General features: G+C 35.8%; 1 protein-coding gene across 3 annotated transcripts in view; it reads right to left on the bottom strand.

Annotated features, from left to right (window-relative positions):
- Positions 1–2,244: 2,244 nt before the first annotated feature.
- Positions 2,245–15,614, bottom strand: part of ADD3 (adducin 3) — a 125,090-nt gene continuing 111,720 nt past the window's right edge. For all 3 annotated transcript variants that reach the window (XM_082631746.1, XM_082631745.1, XM_082631747.1), the window contains exons 6-14: positions 14,678–14,827; positions 14,050–14,193; positions 13,839–13,937; positions 12,536–12,718; positions 11,714–11,971; positions 10,295–10,414; positions 9,774–9,860; positions 6,831–6,954; positions 2,245–4,508 (exon numbers count right to left, since the gene is read on the bottom strand). In XM_082631746.1, the coding sequence (XP_082487872.1) occupies positions 4,216–4,508; positions 6,831–6,954; positions 9,774–9,860; positions 10,295–10,414; positions 11,714–11,971; positions 12,536–12,718; positions 13,839–13,937; positions 14,050–14,193; positions 14,678–14,827 (1,458 nt within the window). In that variant the 3' untranslated portion in view covers positions 2,245–4,215. The remainder of the gene's footprint in view (positions 4,509–6,830; positions 6,955–9,773; positions 9,861–10,294; positions 10,415–11,713; positions 11,972–12,535; positions 12,719–13,838; positions 13,938–14,049; positions 14,194–14,677; positions 14,828–15,614) is intronic.

Here is a 15,614-nt window from a genome sequence, read left to right as displayed (position 1 = left end):
TAGATTAAGCAGCCTTTTCAGGTTTTTAAAATAACTTTCCTTAGAATGTCTCTCCTTGATCCCAACATTGGAAATTAAAAAAAAAAAGCAAAGATAAAGAGCATCTCCCCAAGCCTTTTTTGCATCTTAAGCAAAAGTGTAGATATCTTATCTTCCAGGTATTATGGTGAAGGTTCAAGAGTTGGTTCTTTATCCTAAAGGATCATGTTACCGCAGGTTGTTCCCACTTTCCAGGTATTCATCAATTTCTTCATTCTTGGGGTAATTTGTTAAAAAAAAGTCTTCCAAATCAAAAGTTAATGTTTTATCCCAAATCTATATCCCATCTTATATCAAAACATGAATTCACCATGGCTGGACTTATAGTCCACATTAAGTAAACTGCCTCTCCCCCCAGAAAACGTACATTGGAGGCACATAGGGTCTGGCACTAGCAGTTTTAGAAATCTGAATCTCTGAGTGAAATACTAGCGCCCCCTTTTAGTTTTCTGCAAGCCTTAGTCTCTATCTACAAAATGAGAATATCATCTACTTTCTTAGGATGTTGGGAAGGCCAAATGAGGTAATACATGAAAAGTATTTAGCATAATCTTTGATAAACAGAAGGCATCAAAAAATGACAGATATTATCAGTTATCTCCTGCAAAAATGTCAGTTATTGAAGCAGGCATTATATTACCACTCACAGGCACGAAAACTCCTCCGAGGAGTTATATTCTACCGTGGTTTCTTTCTGAGACCACACCTCAACAATTTTCAATGTGCTCTCCAGAGGCACTGAGTCCCTGCTGGTGGTATTGGTATTGGTGAAATGGGACCTGCTGAGACAACTAGGTTGAGAACAGTCTAGAGAGGAGAATGATAAGCAACAAAGTCTTCTAAGTTCTGGGTATTTCACAACAAACATGGTGGCGCCTAGCAATTAAGAAAAGGGAAGTTAAGTTCAAGGACTACAAACATACAGGATTGTTAGGTCTATTCCACCCTCTAGTGGCTACAAAGAAGATTGTTCTTTTTAAAATCCTAGTTTGGTCTAGATTGCAACTTTGATGTATATACTTCACCCTGGAGTTTGAAAAATAACCCACTTGCCTTTATGTGTTTTCTGCCTGTGTCAAAAAAAAAAAAAAAATGCTGATGTTAAGAAAAACCAATGCTGTCACAACTTGATCCATTTGGTTCTCTTTATTCCCTGCTGAATGAAAATACTAATCAATAGAGGAAAAGGCACAGGCAACATTACCTTTCATGCTATATGGACTCTCAAGTGAGAACTGAAGATAATTGCCTTTGTTGCTTTATGAAAGGGAATTTTGAAATGAGCATCTTTCTAAAACAGCAGTTTTTCGCCAAAGGATTATTTACAAGCCAAAGTAATACTTAAATATGCCCAAGACTATGAATCTATCCTCTGCCCAAACCCTTCATTTTTATAATGGGTAATTATAGTAAAAACTTCAATCAACCAGAACCCTCAATTAACATGATTTCCCCTCTTGCACTCTATTTTTAGGACAAAGTGGTAGAAAAAAATCACAAGAAATCACTCATATGAGGGATTTGGTTTGAAAATCTTCTAGGACAGATTATGCTATGTTTAAGTAGAAAAAAAATCTTGAATAAAATTACACTCACCCCATGATAACCAGTACACAGGAAATACATACATAGCTGAATAAGAGCTAGAAGGGAGTGAAATATTTTGTTGAATGTTAATGTAGTGGAATTGTAACCTTTCTATTCTCTCTACTATCTTCTTTATTGTTACATTGTTACATAAATAAAAATCAAAGAGAAGTAATCTATAAACTCAACACATATTCTGCAACATTTTCTATTCTACATCCATAGATTCTGAGACTGAGAATCAGAATCCTTAATCTATAAACTCAACACATATTCTGCAACATTTTCTATTCTACATCCATAGATTCTGAGACTGAGAATCAGAATCCTAAGTCCTTCAAAGATCTCTAGATGTCAGAGAAATAGTTAAGGTTGCCATATCCTATCAAGAAAAAAAAGTAGGTAACTTGGGGAATATTTCCTCCAAAATGAGCTGAAACAAGAAGGGTTTTATATAGTTGATTTTCAACTAATTTGAAAATAAATGTATTAGGACATTCCTTATTCAGAAGTGTCAGTCTTACTCAAAATCTCACTGCAGTACAAAACTCAACAGTCCACAAAGTAATTCAGGATAAGTAACCACCCTTGAACTGAAAGCTCTTGATACCAAGTCCATCTATTTAAAATACTGTTTATTTGTGATTTTACATTAATTAGCATTACATCTAAGAGCAATATCAGATAACATTTATACATTTTCCACATGACACAGAGGTTCACTGGCTCATTCTTTATGCCAAAGCAAGTAAATAGAGGCATTAGCAAAAGGTGCAAATAGTTCACTGTTGCATTTAAAAAATATTTATGCACATTGCATTCATTTTATATATATTTTTAAAAAGTTATGGAAAAGCATAGTTCACAGGTTACTGTTTCTACATACATTGTAATACAACATAAATGATGTAGAACATAAAAGAATCCTCAAATACAGAATTAAGCAACTGAAAGTTTCCACTAAGATTAAAACACTGATTCCAGTAGTTAGTGAGATCTAGAATGAACTTTCCAGGCTCCATTTCAACTTTGCATCATCATACACTCACAGTCAAACAGAACCAGCCCCAGAGCACACTATCATCAGTGTAATTTTTTACACGCCAACTCACCCTTCAGAAATACTTTGGATTATTTTTACCCACTGACTATGTTGGATCATTGATTTTACATTGATTTGTGACATGACTTGGGTGAAAGGGAAAAAATAACTATATTAAGCCTAGGTTTAAATTTGTATTTACATTAGAAAGAAAGTTAACTGAAAAGATAAGAAAAATTGGTAAAAATTAAGAAGTGGTAGTTCTCTCACGGTGGGGGTGGGATTAGACCCACTGATTTCTTCTTGTGCTGCCTTCTGAAGATACACAAGTTAAAAGGAGGATCTGACCCTTTTTAAAACTCAAATATCAACTAAGAAATACAATAATTTTGGCAGAGAAGCAGAATTTTAGAAATTTGGGACATGCATTAAATAAATGACACTTCAAATCCTATCATGACTATGAATCATTATCGAACTAGAATTCTTCTCATGACACCTCTCTTGTTCCCTTCATTTTTCACTTTCTCTCTCATTCTTTTCCTTTCTGTTTGGTTACCTTATGAGGGCTTCTTCATTCATTAGTGATACTAAGAGAAAAATACATTATAAGGTTCAAATATGAATCCTGTTATGCCTTTAAATGCTCTAATCCCCTTTTGATACCAAGTCCCTGGATTCTTTAATTATATTTAAGTATACTTAGTACCAAGCAGCCTCAAATGTGCTCTACTGTTAAATGATTGGCTAATATGCTCAGACACTTTTATACTGAATGGTATACAAACATCTCAACATACAAAAATCGTTTTTGCCAGAGTTAAACTAAATAACCCATATTATGTGTATAAAATCCCCTTTGTTGAAAAATAAGGGGCTTTCTAAACTAATAAAAAAGGAATTTTTCAAAAATTATAGTTTACTAAAATGACATGTTTTTTTTGCAAACAAAGTTACTTTAGGTGAGGAAATTTTATACTATGAATAAAATTCCAAATGAATCTTTTCTTAAATTTAAAAAAACAATTATGTGCCAGTGTATACTAATGCTATAGATTCTTATCTTAGAAGCTTTTAAAGCATTCTGTTAATGCCCATTTTAACAATGGGAACCCAAAAGGGACAGTCAATAATCAAGATAAAAAACTATAATCTGCTTACCAAGTGAAGCAGGTTTTGAGAAACAAAAATTCTCTCACTTGTTCACTGGTAATTTCTTTCCAACAGATATTATGTAGAAGGCCTGAAGTAATTCAGACAGATATCTGTTTGTGGTGATTATAACAATACTTCATGAGGGCAGAGCTAATCAAAACTAGCAATTGTTTAAAAATTCAAAACTTTTGGACATACAAAATGAGAGATGAATTTGAAAGTGTTTTTCATAATATGTTTTTCTTTTAGTAAAACCTCTTTCCAGTTCTTAAAGTCCAGTTTGCTACATACCCCCAATCTGATCTACCACTGCATATTAATGATCAACTTAAATGTGGTTTTTAAATGTGCAACGTCACATTGTAATAATAATAATTACAAAAAGACTTTATTTAGGCTTCAACTTTCTCCTTTTTTTTGTTCTTTTTCAGAAAAGAAGGAGTGCGGAATTTCTTCTTTTTCTTGGATGGTGATTTTGAAGGTGAGCCTTCAGGTGACAGGACTTCTTCAATTTTTTCTGGAGACTTAATGGTAATCTCGATGTTTTCTATGGTGGTGCTTGTAGTTAACCTGCTCACTCGCTCAGCAAGCTCGTCTTCAACCCCATGCACGTCATCCTTGCCGTTCACTATCAGGACAGGCATGTCCATGGAGATGAAGCTCTTGGAAAACAGCTCATGGTTTTCTACAAAAGGGGAGGATTTTTTAATTTTATATAGTCAACATCCTTGCTTTATTTTACAAAACTGAAATGTTTAAGCAATGTACTTTAATTCCAATAAAGATAGATCATTATTTTAATAGACTATGGGTCTATTAGCATAAAGCTAATGCTCTTAAGCGGTATAAAGAGGAAAGTTGTTAGACCAAAGAATGAAGGCTGGATAAGTCCAGTTTGATGACTTGATAGTTTCATTGTAAAGCAAGTCAGTATAAATGAGGAAGACAACATACATATATTTTTCTTTAACTTTGGGGTCACTGGGCAATCAAAATTGAAAAAGATTTCATGCTTCTGTTTGGAAGACATATGACAAACCAATTTTAATTTCACAAATTCTTAAGAATTGCCAATATCCAGGTTAAGGTAAGTCAGTATAAATGTTGAACAAAAGTAGCACCCCATTTAATAAAAAATATAAAATTATTGGGAGCTTTAAGTAAAATCCATGGTAAACTTACTGTATCAGGTGTTCAATTTCTTTATATGAAGACAAATGACAGAGGGACAGACTCTAAAGATTAAGTCGGTGAAGGCTATGGGAAATTACATTGAATACCTTCTAATTTTTCAGGGATATTTTGCGGTGACTGAGTTTGAGACTGAATTTGTGAAACAGATGAAGCGTCATCTGAGAGTAATTCCTGCTCAGCATCTGTTGGATAAGAGTTTAGTTAAAAGCCATGCAAAACAAAGAAGCATAAGATTTCAGGGAGGTTAGTGCATACATCAAATACCTGCAATACACAGGGATGATAAGCTCTTCAGCAATGAGCTGAGCATGCTAACAGTTATCTCACATATCGATAACTATGCAGTAAGAGGAGGTTAATGTGTTAACATTTCTGGCTGCTACTGGTAATTTTATATACATGCTTTAAGGAAGCATGGCTACTGGAAGCCCAGGCAAATAATATGTATGCATTTAACTTTTGCTAGAGTGTTAGAAAATCAAAATACATTGAGCAGCCAAATGAAAAGAAATATGAAAGCTTCACCAATGATGCTACATTAATGAGGCAGAATGCCTCACTGAATTTTTGAGCAATATCCAATTAGTGATTCCTGTCAGCAATATTAGTGAGCCAATTCAGGTCATAATGAATGTGGAAGAAACTATAAAGTTATATATAAAAGGTGATGGTTCTATTGTGCGTATTTGTTACCTGGCATCTTTAGGCTTTCAAAAAATAAGAGATTAAAGAGGGACATTTTACAAAATACAAAAACAGAGAAAGTTTCCAACCTTATGTTAGAATAAACAAGTTGAATAGTATCACCTAACATTTAGTGTAATTACATTAATGAGTCAGGATGACTTCCTTTTGTGACAAAGACACTAACACACTTATAAAAACTGTTCCCTGGATGATCCAGATGTCATTAGTTCTTTCTACATGATATCTAACTGGGACAAAGATTCTTTAACTATTGGTTCTGTTTTGCATAAAAATTTCAACTGTATATTGAAGATGCTCTAAAGCAGAGGCTCTTACCCTCTTTTGGGGTTACAGACTTCTTGCCCTCCACCTTGCACCCTTGCCTTCCTCAAATCTGTATTGCACAAAATTAAGCATATATTTTTCAGATGGCTCATGGACTGTCTAAAGCTTATCCAAAGACCCAAGATTGAGAATGCTTGCTACAAAGAATCTCTTATTCTTGAGAAAAAGGGAGCTAATATTCAATTGGCATTTTCATGAACAATTCTAAAATACAACCCTTGCTTAGGGTTCTGAAGTCAGATAAAAGCAACCTCACTAGAGTGCCCATGTACTTAAGGAAAGTCACATAAAAATTCTAGCAGTTTGTTTTATATTTTGATTTTGAAATTAAATATTGACATCTTGAGACATCCAGTAACAATAGAGATTTTACAAAGCATTAAAGCCACATACTTGTTAATCTATAATTATGTCAAAATAGAAAGTTTTTTTAAAAAGCCACATATTCTGAATGTTTAAATCTATTAATGTATCTACATTTACTCTAGCTAGTGATTCTTTACTCATCCGGGGATTTCACTTTACTATAGAAGACGTTTTGCTAGCAATCAGATTGTTTTCTGAGGAAAACAGTCTTCTCTACACGTTAACATAGATGGTGTGTGGTAGCTATTTGCATTTCAGTCCTACTTATACTCAAGTAAGGACTGGGAGAGAGGATATGGAACAACTGATTGTAAAAGGAACATTAAAAAAAAAAACCCTGACTGCCCTCTGTCATCCACCTCAAGAGGCTGTTAGCAGTGTGGTTATCTTGGGCTCAATCTCAAAACGAACTAACCTTCCAGTCCTTGCTGTTTACGTTCAATTGCCTTCTTATACTCTTCAAGTTCTCCTTCTGTGAGATGACTGAAGGGGTTGGGAGGAGCTGGTGGGGCATGATCGTCTTCTTCAAACTGCATGGTCTTGCAAAGAAAAGCACTGACTTGTTACCAAGAGCTTTACTTATATCTATATATTTATTTATATATATTTACATATATACACAACTTCATACACACACTTAAATGTATATATGATGTTTGTGACACCCCACCTCACAACAATCATAAGAAATGATAAAGTAACATGCTTTGTTTAAAATATTCATATCAGATTAATGCTTTTAGACTACTGATCCAATAGACTAAAATTGCCAGTGATGTTTCCTCAATAAGCCTGCATAGGTCAATTTTAATAACTCTGAAAAAAAAACTAAGCCAAGTTCTAGAAAGCTTCATATAACTAAGAAATATCTTAAAAATGAAGAATTTCAAAAAGTCTTTGAAGAAAGTCTTAGAAAAATGAAACTGTACCAAAAGAACTTTAAATTTGCTATGAAAATAAACTTGTACCTATTTGCTCTAGAAAAGAAATTAATGAGACTTACAGCTAAACCTGGCAGATTGAACCCATGCATTTAAAAAAATTCCTCCCAAAACCCCACTAAAATGATAGTAAAGGAACAACCACAAAAAAGTATAAACTTTTAAGGACAAAAGAATGGAAGATGAGCCAACAGAGGATGAGAAGTCGTAACACATTGTTGGAAGATGGAAAGCAGGTGGAAGAATGGGTGGAAGAGCTGAGAAAGTTGAAGCCTTCGCCTTGCAAAGGAGAAACCTGCTCATTTGCCCTGTGGAGGCCTGGTAAGGCTCAGGTATCACAGAAGGTGCGGTGAAGAAAAGCTGAAAAGTGGGGACAAGTTAGAAGTGTAAATAAGGAACAGACAGATTCTCAGGTCCCCTTTCCTGTTCCACACAGCTGAGCATTTACTTCTCTCTCATCTCTGCAGAAGATCAGAGGCTTATTCTTCAGAACAACTGATTAGGGGACACAAAACATAGCTGAGGGTTCCCAGGATGATGGTGGGAGACTGGCAAGAGACTAGAGAATTCTCTGGATAAATTAAATGACCCCAGATAAAACAACTACAGATACTAACATCTGGGCATTTCTGAAAGAATCAACCTGGTCCACATCCAGTCACCCTACAGTGGAGCTCGCCAGTTCCCAAGCTCTGCACCCACCTGAAGCTTCTGACTGGCTTTCAGTGTCTCATTCTTAAATACAGACAGACTACCACGGATTTCCAGACACTTGAGGAAAGTTTCCAACATGGAGGAAACCACAATTAAAAAGAAAAAGGGAACTCAGAAGAAACAGACAATAAAGGCAGCTGAAGAAAATTTAAAATTGATTCCCTTAGAGCAATAAGAGAAAATACTGTATCCAGAAAGACCAGGATGTTATTTAAAAAAAAAAAAAAAAAAAGGAACATTCAGGGAATAAGAAGTCTTAAAAAGTAAAAAAAAAAAAAATCAAAATAGAAAATTAAATAGAAGGCTTAGAAAATAAAGTCAAGCAAATCTCCCAGAAAGTAGGATTAAAAGACAAAGAGATATAAAATAGGAAAGAAAAAAATCAGAGGCTTAGTCAAAGAGATCCAACTAACAGCATATATATCCTGACAGAAAAAGAAATTGAAGGGAAAAGGACTACTTACTGAAGAAATATTTTAAAAAATTCCCAGGACATGACTTTGCAGATTGAAAAGGGTTACTACGTGCTAAAAGTGGAGACTAAATAGAAATTACTACAAAGCACACCATCATAAAATTTCAGAACAGCAGGAATATAGAAAGGGTCTTAAAAAAAAAAAGCCTACACAAAGGTACACGAATCACAATACTCTCCTACTTCTTAACAATGATATGGAGCTAGGGGATAATATGGTGATGCTTTTCATTTTATTTGTAAACTAGAATTCTGTATCCATTACATGCACATTTGAAGGTAGAATACAGGTTTTCAGACTGTTACCTCCTATGTATCCTTTCCCAGAAAGCCATTAGAGGATGCGCTCAATGATAAAGGAGTAAGAAAGGAGTCTCCTTTCTTAAGTAGGAGACATATGATGCAGGAAACAGGACTACATGGTGAGAAGCACAGGAATCCTCAGGATGGGCCTGTACCTCTGGCCTGAAGAGCACCTAGTCCAGATCCGGACCAGAATAACAATGACAAAGGGCTAGAACTGAGAGATTACCTGTTACCCCTGACCCTATGGAAAATACTATTAAGAAAAGTTTGGGAAGAACTAAGCCCAATGTATCCTAAGTACTAAGCCAATGAAAAAAGGAGGCAACTTTTTCTCCAAGGGGAGAAAAGTTGTATAAGAAAGGAAATGTCATCATGGGATACTACCTGGCTCAGCAGTAAGCGTTTAAAAATATAAACACTGAAAGCTGACTAGACAAAACATTGTGGTACAACCTTACTGGGTGAATGAAAAAGGGAAGCCTTGTGTAAACAGGCTAGATCCTCATAGTCCACAAAAGAAGTCACTACTGTCTTTCATTAATTCTAAGATGCACTTTTCTCCCACATTTTCTGATCCTGAAATTGGCATTCATCTTATAATTAGGTTTTTTTCTCTTTCAGTGATACATAAAATAATGGTACTTCTCATAGTTGATGAAATAGATTTGATGAAATACAGTTGACGACTAAAACTGATAAACCAAGAAAAAGCAGAATAAAGATGCTCTTTAGAACCAAAAGTGTATGCTAGAATAAAGTCCTTGCTCCTAGAAGTTGGGAATTGAAGGTGACATTTTAAGTCTTGTGGATTATTTGACTTTCTAACTTGTGTTTATATTAACTTTAGTAAAGACAGATATTCATATTTAAAAAGCAAATAAATTAACGTGAAAACAAAGATCATATTGCTTTATGGACTTACAGAAGGAGGCTTATCCACAACAATTCCAGCAAGCAACTGAGATTGTGGTCCTGCTGTTTTCAAGTCATATCGATTTTGTTCTCGAATCTGAATTGAAACACAGTAACAAGTTCTTGGGGGCAACTCTGCAGGTGACCTTTGGCTTACTATTTGACCACCCCAGGGTAAGAGCCTCTTTAATTCCCACCTCCACAAAGCCCTCTTTTACCATCATAACAACTCACATTAATCTCCACTCTTCTTGATGTGTGATTTCCTATTGTCTTACATTGTTAGAGGACTACATTTTTCACTAATACAGCAGAAATATGTCTAATACTTCTTCCCCGTATAGCCCGCTCACCAGAAACTAGAACAGAACTGGAGGTATTCAATACAAGCTAAAATTATACAGAATTAAATTTCAAATTCTTCTGTATTTAAACCTCTAAGCTTAGCATTAATCAGATTCAGTCACCAGTGATTTAAACATAAAACTGCATAAAAAGGCCTCGTCTAGTCACAGATCAACCATGTCTTACCTTATTTCTCTTCTCTAGTACCTCATTCGGGTTTGTGTTTAAAGGAACAAACTGATTTGGATCTTCAATTTTGATAGGTGTTCCACTACTAACTTTTGAAGAGTCCTCTGCCTTCATCCACTAAAGAATCAAACATTTTCCAGAATGAAGCTTTGTGTTAAGGAAATATGGTAGGTTCTTGACAACTGTTGATTGACTCCAGTGGTTGGGTGCATACACTGCTAATATTTTAAAGAATTTCACTGAGTAGTTTTTAGTGGTCAATTAGTGTATCTCCCATACTAGTTAGAATCAGCATTCACTTAAAAACAAACAAATGTCATTACTATTCACATGAATACTAAATTATGCCTATTTAAATTTTTTCCTTTTGGCATTTTAACTATATTGGTGAAAATATTTCAAGTATATAGAGCTTGATCTCACATTAACTCACATTCAGAGTTGCCACCTGCATTCAAGTTTTAAGTGATGATGGCTAAGAAGTCATCAAAAAGGACTCAAGAAATCTCCTAAGATTTAGTTTTCCAGATATCATTTTTATTTTTGGCTGACAGAATGGGCCAAGCCCCTGACCAGCATTTCACAAAGGGGATAATCTTGTAGTAATCTATAGTGTAATGGCACCACAGGGGTGGAAAAGCCTTAAATAATTCTTCTCATTTTCCCGTTATATCCCTTAAAGAAAGCTAATATTCATCAAGATTAATGATGACTGGCCGCTAGTTTCTGTCAATAAAATTAATTCTGGGAAACTTATGTTCTTTTACTAGGAGATAAGAAATCAATATAGACTAGGGGAAATAAAAAACTTTGATGCCTAGGTATTTCCATATTGAATACTACTGATTTATATGATAGGATGAACCAATTTTGAGTACCTATAGAATATTTAGTGATAAGCACTCCAAAATTAAACCAAATCTGAGACAAAATGCTGAAAAATTTAAGATAACCTGTTTCTTTATCTACAAGATCTTGCCTATGTGCAGTAATTCACAAAATCTGGCACCGTTAGGTGTTGATAACTTTTATAGTTCTGATTCACAAGTACAATATAAACTACAAAGCAGTATCATGCAATGGGTAACACTGGGCTCCAGAGTCAGACTGCCTGCATTCAAACCCTGATTCTACCATTCATAAATGATTAGTGAATCCCTCTGTGCCTCCGTTTTCTCATCTATAAAATGGAGGGGAAAAACAGCATCCCTTCCATATTAGGAGAAGTAAATGAGATAATTCATGTACGGCACTTAGAACAAAGTGCCTCGCACAAAGGTTACCTGATAAGTTATAGTGATATTATTGTTAGCGTTATATTCTACTTCCCCAATATTTTCAACATAGACCATCCAATTCATCAGTAAACGAGGCAAAATATTTAGTAAAGGCAAACCACGTAACGTAGGGGCATACTGTGATTTTGGTCCTGGGACTGGTCTCCCCATTCCGAGACTCCTCAGGCACATTCACTTTCATGTAGGTATTTGGTGAGTTCAGCCATCTTGTTTTTTCACGCTGCTGCCTCTGTGCCATGTATTTGAGAGGAGAGAGTGGCACTGTATCATCTTCAAAGGAAAAGGCAGTCACGGTTGCTGGGATCTCCACATCACTCTTGTGCCTAGGCTTTTCTCGAATGAGAGGATGCCTGTAAGCATAGCCTGTTCTATATCCCTAGGGGAGGGAAAAACCACATTTGAAGCTATCAAACTTGTAGCAAACACAGCATTTAGAGTCTAATTCTTTAAACAAATGATTCAATAAGACCCTTTTACCAAAAAACAAATAAAGGGAAGATCCTTCCAAACTCCATATAACCTCCACATAACACTAGAGTTGAAAATTAAGCAAATACCGAGATCTGGTTAAAACTGATTTCAGCTGACAAAGCAATTTCCACTCACACAACTGTTCCTGACAAAGGTAATTTCAAAACTGCTCACCAGAAACATGTTCCTAGATATAAACTGGTGTTCTGGAGGCCAAATCTCAGTGCTCATTTAATAAGTATTTGTTCCCGGGTCTGAAGGCAATCTGCCTTCTGACTCTTAGTGCAAGAGGCTAATAACTAAGATAAGACAACAGTTGCATGTTTCACTGATTCTTAAAATACACTGAATTCCTTCTTGGGGTCACACTCTGGAGTAAGGAGCATGTTCCAAAACCAAAGGGAGATGGAAACATCTGCTCTTGAATCTGGAAACATGAAATCAAGGTTATGTTCAATTTTTCACCTACCAAATTGTCCAGAGTCCTCATCAGCCCTTCAAACTCAATCTCGCCAACCTTCCATTTCTGATGGGCACCCATATTCACTCCTCCTCCTCCAGATGCTGCCACAGTGTGAGTGGAAGCTTTATACTTCTGAAGATCCAGTACAAGCAGATTGTCTACTCCACCTGCCCCTGCTAATGCCCGCACCTGTAATCAATGGCAAAATATAGAGGCACAGGACTGTAAAGACTAGAATGAGTATTTCACTTTTAAAGAGGCATAAGGTTGATTCAGCAAATATCTGTAACACTTTCCTCCAGGCTGCCAACAAAGAAATACACTTGTGAAAGCAGGCAGCTGAAGTATCTTTTCCATCTATCTATACCTTCCAGGACTCTGACCCTCCCTGATGGAAAACACATTTAGAGCCATACCTTTTAATATATTTCAAGAAACTGAATTCTCTTGCCAAATTTTAAAGTTCTTTCTTTGCAGTTTTCCCATGGCAATCCAGTTAATACTTTTGTTGACAGTTATAATTTTAAAGGAATATAAACACTATACTGTGAATTTAAGAATATTTAGGCAGAAGTCAGCTCATTATCTCAATATTATTAAGCTTTTCATAGCCTCATTTGAGAAGAAGAGTGACCAAAAAAAAAAAAAAAAGGTGGTTAAGACAAGTTGGTAGAAAAAGTTTTTTCCCCCTTTTTTGCGGCCTTTCCAATAAATTCAGATTATTACCATTTGCTTCAAGAGAATCTGCTTGATTTTTCTTAAAGGGCGAAATTAGGGCCATTAAATGCATTCAGCTTCTCTGGGGGAAAAGTGGTTAATAAGTAATCCATTATAATAATGAGGCTGAGGCTGTGGCATCGCCGGAAACTGCATGAGTTCATAAAACTTCTGGCACTGCTCTTACACTTTTTATAAAAGTGGCCACAACACAGCTGGTCTATTTTGATAACTGGTAGTCACCTTTCTCAATTAGCACCACATCACTAGAGGGTGAAAATGGAGAAATGTGCAACTATACCATCTTAAAAAGTAGGATTATGAGGAAAATGATGTTTATGCAGCACTTAGATTCGGTGTGTGTGTCTGTATATGAATTTCAATTTTCTTTCCTCCTGTTTTCAATTCAAGAGATACCTCAGTTGACCCTTTTTTACTCAAGTGAAGCAGAACTTCTCTTAAAAGACAAAACAAAAAGCCACCAACTGACAGAACTCTGGAAATAAGTAAACACAATACCCAACACAACAAATAACAAAGCAAAAAAAAAAAAAAAAAAAAGAGAGAGAGGGGGGTAGACAATTTTTCTTACCTGAATCTCACAGGCTATCTGCACATTAAAAATGTAATGAAAAGCCTCCTCAACTGTTTCTCCAAGTGCAACCACACCATGATTTCTGAGTACCAGCACCTAAAATAGAATCCCAAAGCAATCACTTTAAATAACTGGCATAGCTCACACTGCTTTCATCAACAGTAACGGCAACAAAAATAGCTCCTTAGATAGAAACTCTACTACATACCTTACAACTTGGCCCCAGAACTTTCTGCAGTTGAATTCTCTCCTCCTGTTCATCAAGTGACCCTTGGTAGTCATAATAGGCGACATCTCCCAGGATCAGGGACTCTTGAGAAATTGGAAGGATCCCGCACTTCATGGAGGATACCTATTTGGTTGGGTTCATGCCAAGATAACACACTTAGTTACTAACTACACCTTCATAGGAACTGGATTCTTCAGTCAGCTCAGGGACCGCTGGCCTATTCACTGTGTTCACCATTCCAGCCCACCTCCCACTTCAGTTCTTCACTTCTTCAAGAGAAAAAAAAAAAGACCTTTTAGGGATACTACTCAATTTACATGCTGTGCCAGATATTAGGAAAGAAGGCTTGCTCTAAAGAACTCAATGACCCCATTATTAAACCGATGAGATCAAAATGCAAATGCTATCTCTCCAGTTGTTTCCTAGAACAGTAGCATTTACTCCAAAGGGACTTTTGCTTTCTGGGTATGCAGAGGATTAATACTTTGAAAATAACTTCAAATGGTGGGGTCTGAAAGAATGAAGATTATAAAGTATCATGTAAGGAAAGCCATGAAAAAATACACTTCCCAGGGTCATTGTTGATTTTGGCCCTTCAGTGACTTACAGCTGCCGTTGCAAGGGTATGGATGTGTATCACACACTTAACATCAGGACGTGTTGAATAGATTGCGGCATGGGGACTGAAGCCTGTGTGGTCAATTTTCAAATTAGTACTTCCCTGATCAACCACTTCTCCTATTATATTGACTTTCACCTGGAAAAATCAGAAAGACACAGTTAACTGGCACACATGCATCAAAGTTTCCTGTGTTTCATGAGCTAAACCAGGGGGTAGCAAACTTTTTGTCAAAAGCCAGATAGCAAATATTTTAGATTTTGTGGGCCTCTGTTGCAACTACTCAACTCTGCCATGGTAGTATAAAAGCAGCCACAAACTACTGTAAAAGAATGGGTGTGGCTTTGTTCCCATAAAATTTTATTTACAAAAACAGGTAGTCTGCAACAAAACTCAGCATTTAGCAAGAAGCACAGTTTCCAAGAAACTGAATAACTTAAGCTCTTCACTGAAAGTCTGGATAAGTCTGGCATTTACTGAACTGGCTGGAAAATGTTCATTTGCTAATTAACACTACAGCACCAGAACCCACGTAGTTCCTACTCTTCTAGAGGCCAATGACAGTGGCTTGGGGTACAATCATGGAAAAATAAAATGCTAGAATGTCAGACCCCATACTCACACCAACTGAACTTTGTTTAAATCTAGCTAAACAATATACAGAATTTGTGTGTGGGTTTTTTTTGTTTTTTTTTTAAAACAAATTACAGAGAATACAGGGTGAAAAAAATCAAGATTCTCTAAAAAACATAAATAGGTTAACTGATTAGACCAATTCATTTATTATGCTCTTCAACTACCCTGTTTTTCTTGAACGCTAAAGCTTTTCTTAAAAATCAACATTAGCTTTCCAAATTCTTCCCTGTTCACTAGTAAATGTTCTTCCATCCATACCTTTGCTTGTTCTGTCCTGTATTAAAAGCTA

This window comes from Mesoplodon mirus, assembly GCF_964341445.2.
Source record: "Mesoplodon mirus genome assembly, chromosome: 2".
NCBI lineage: Eukaryota > Metazoa > Chordata > Mammalia > Artiodactyla > Ziphiidae > Mesoplodon > Mesoplodon mirus.
Note: the sequence above shows the minus strand (reverse complement) of the source record. Positions and strands in the feature narration are given on the sequence as shown.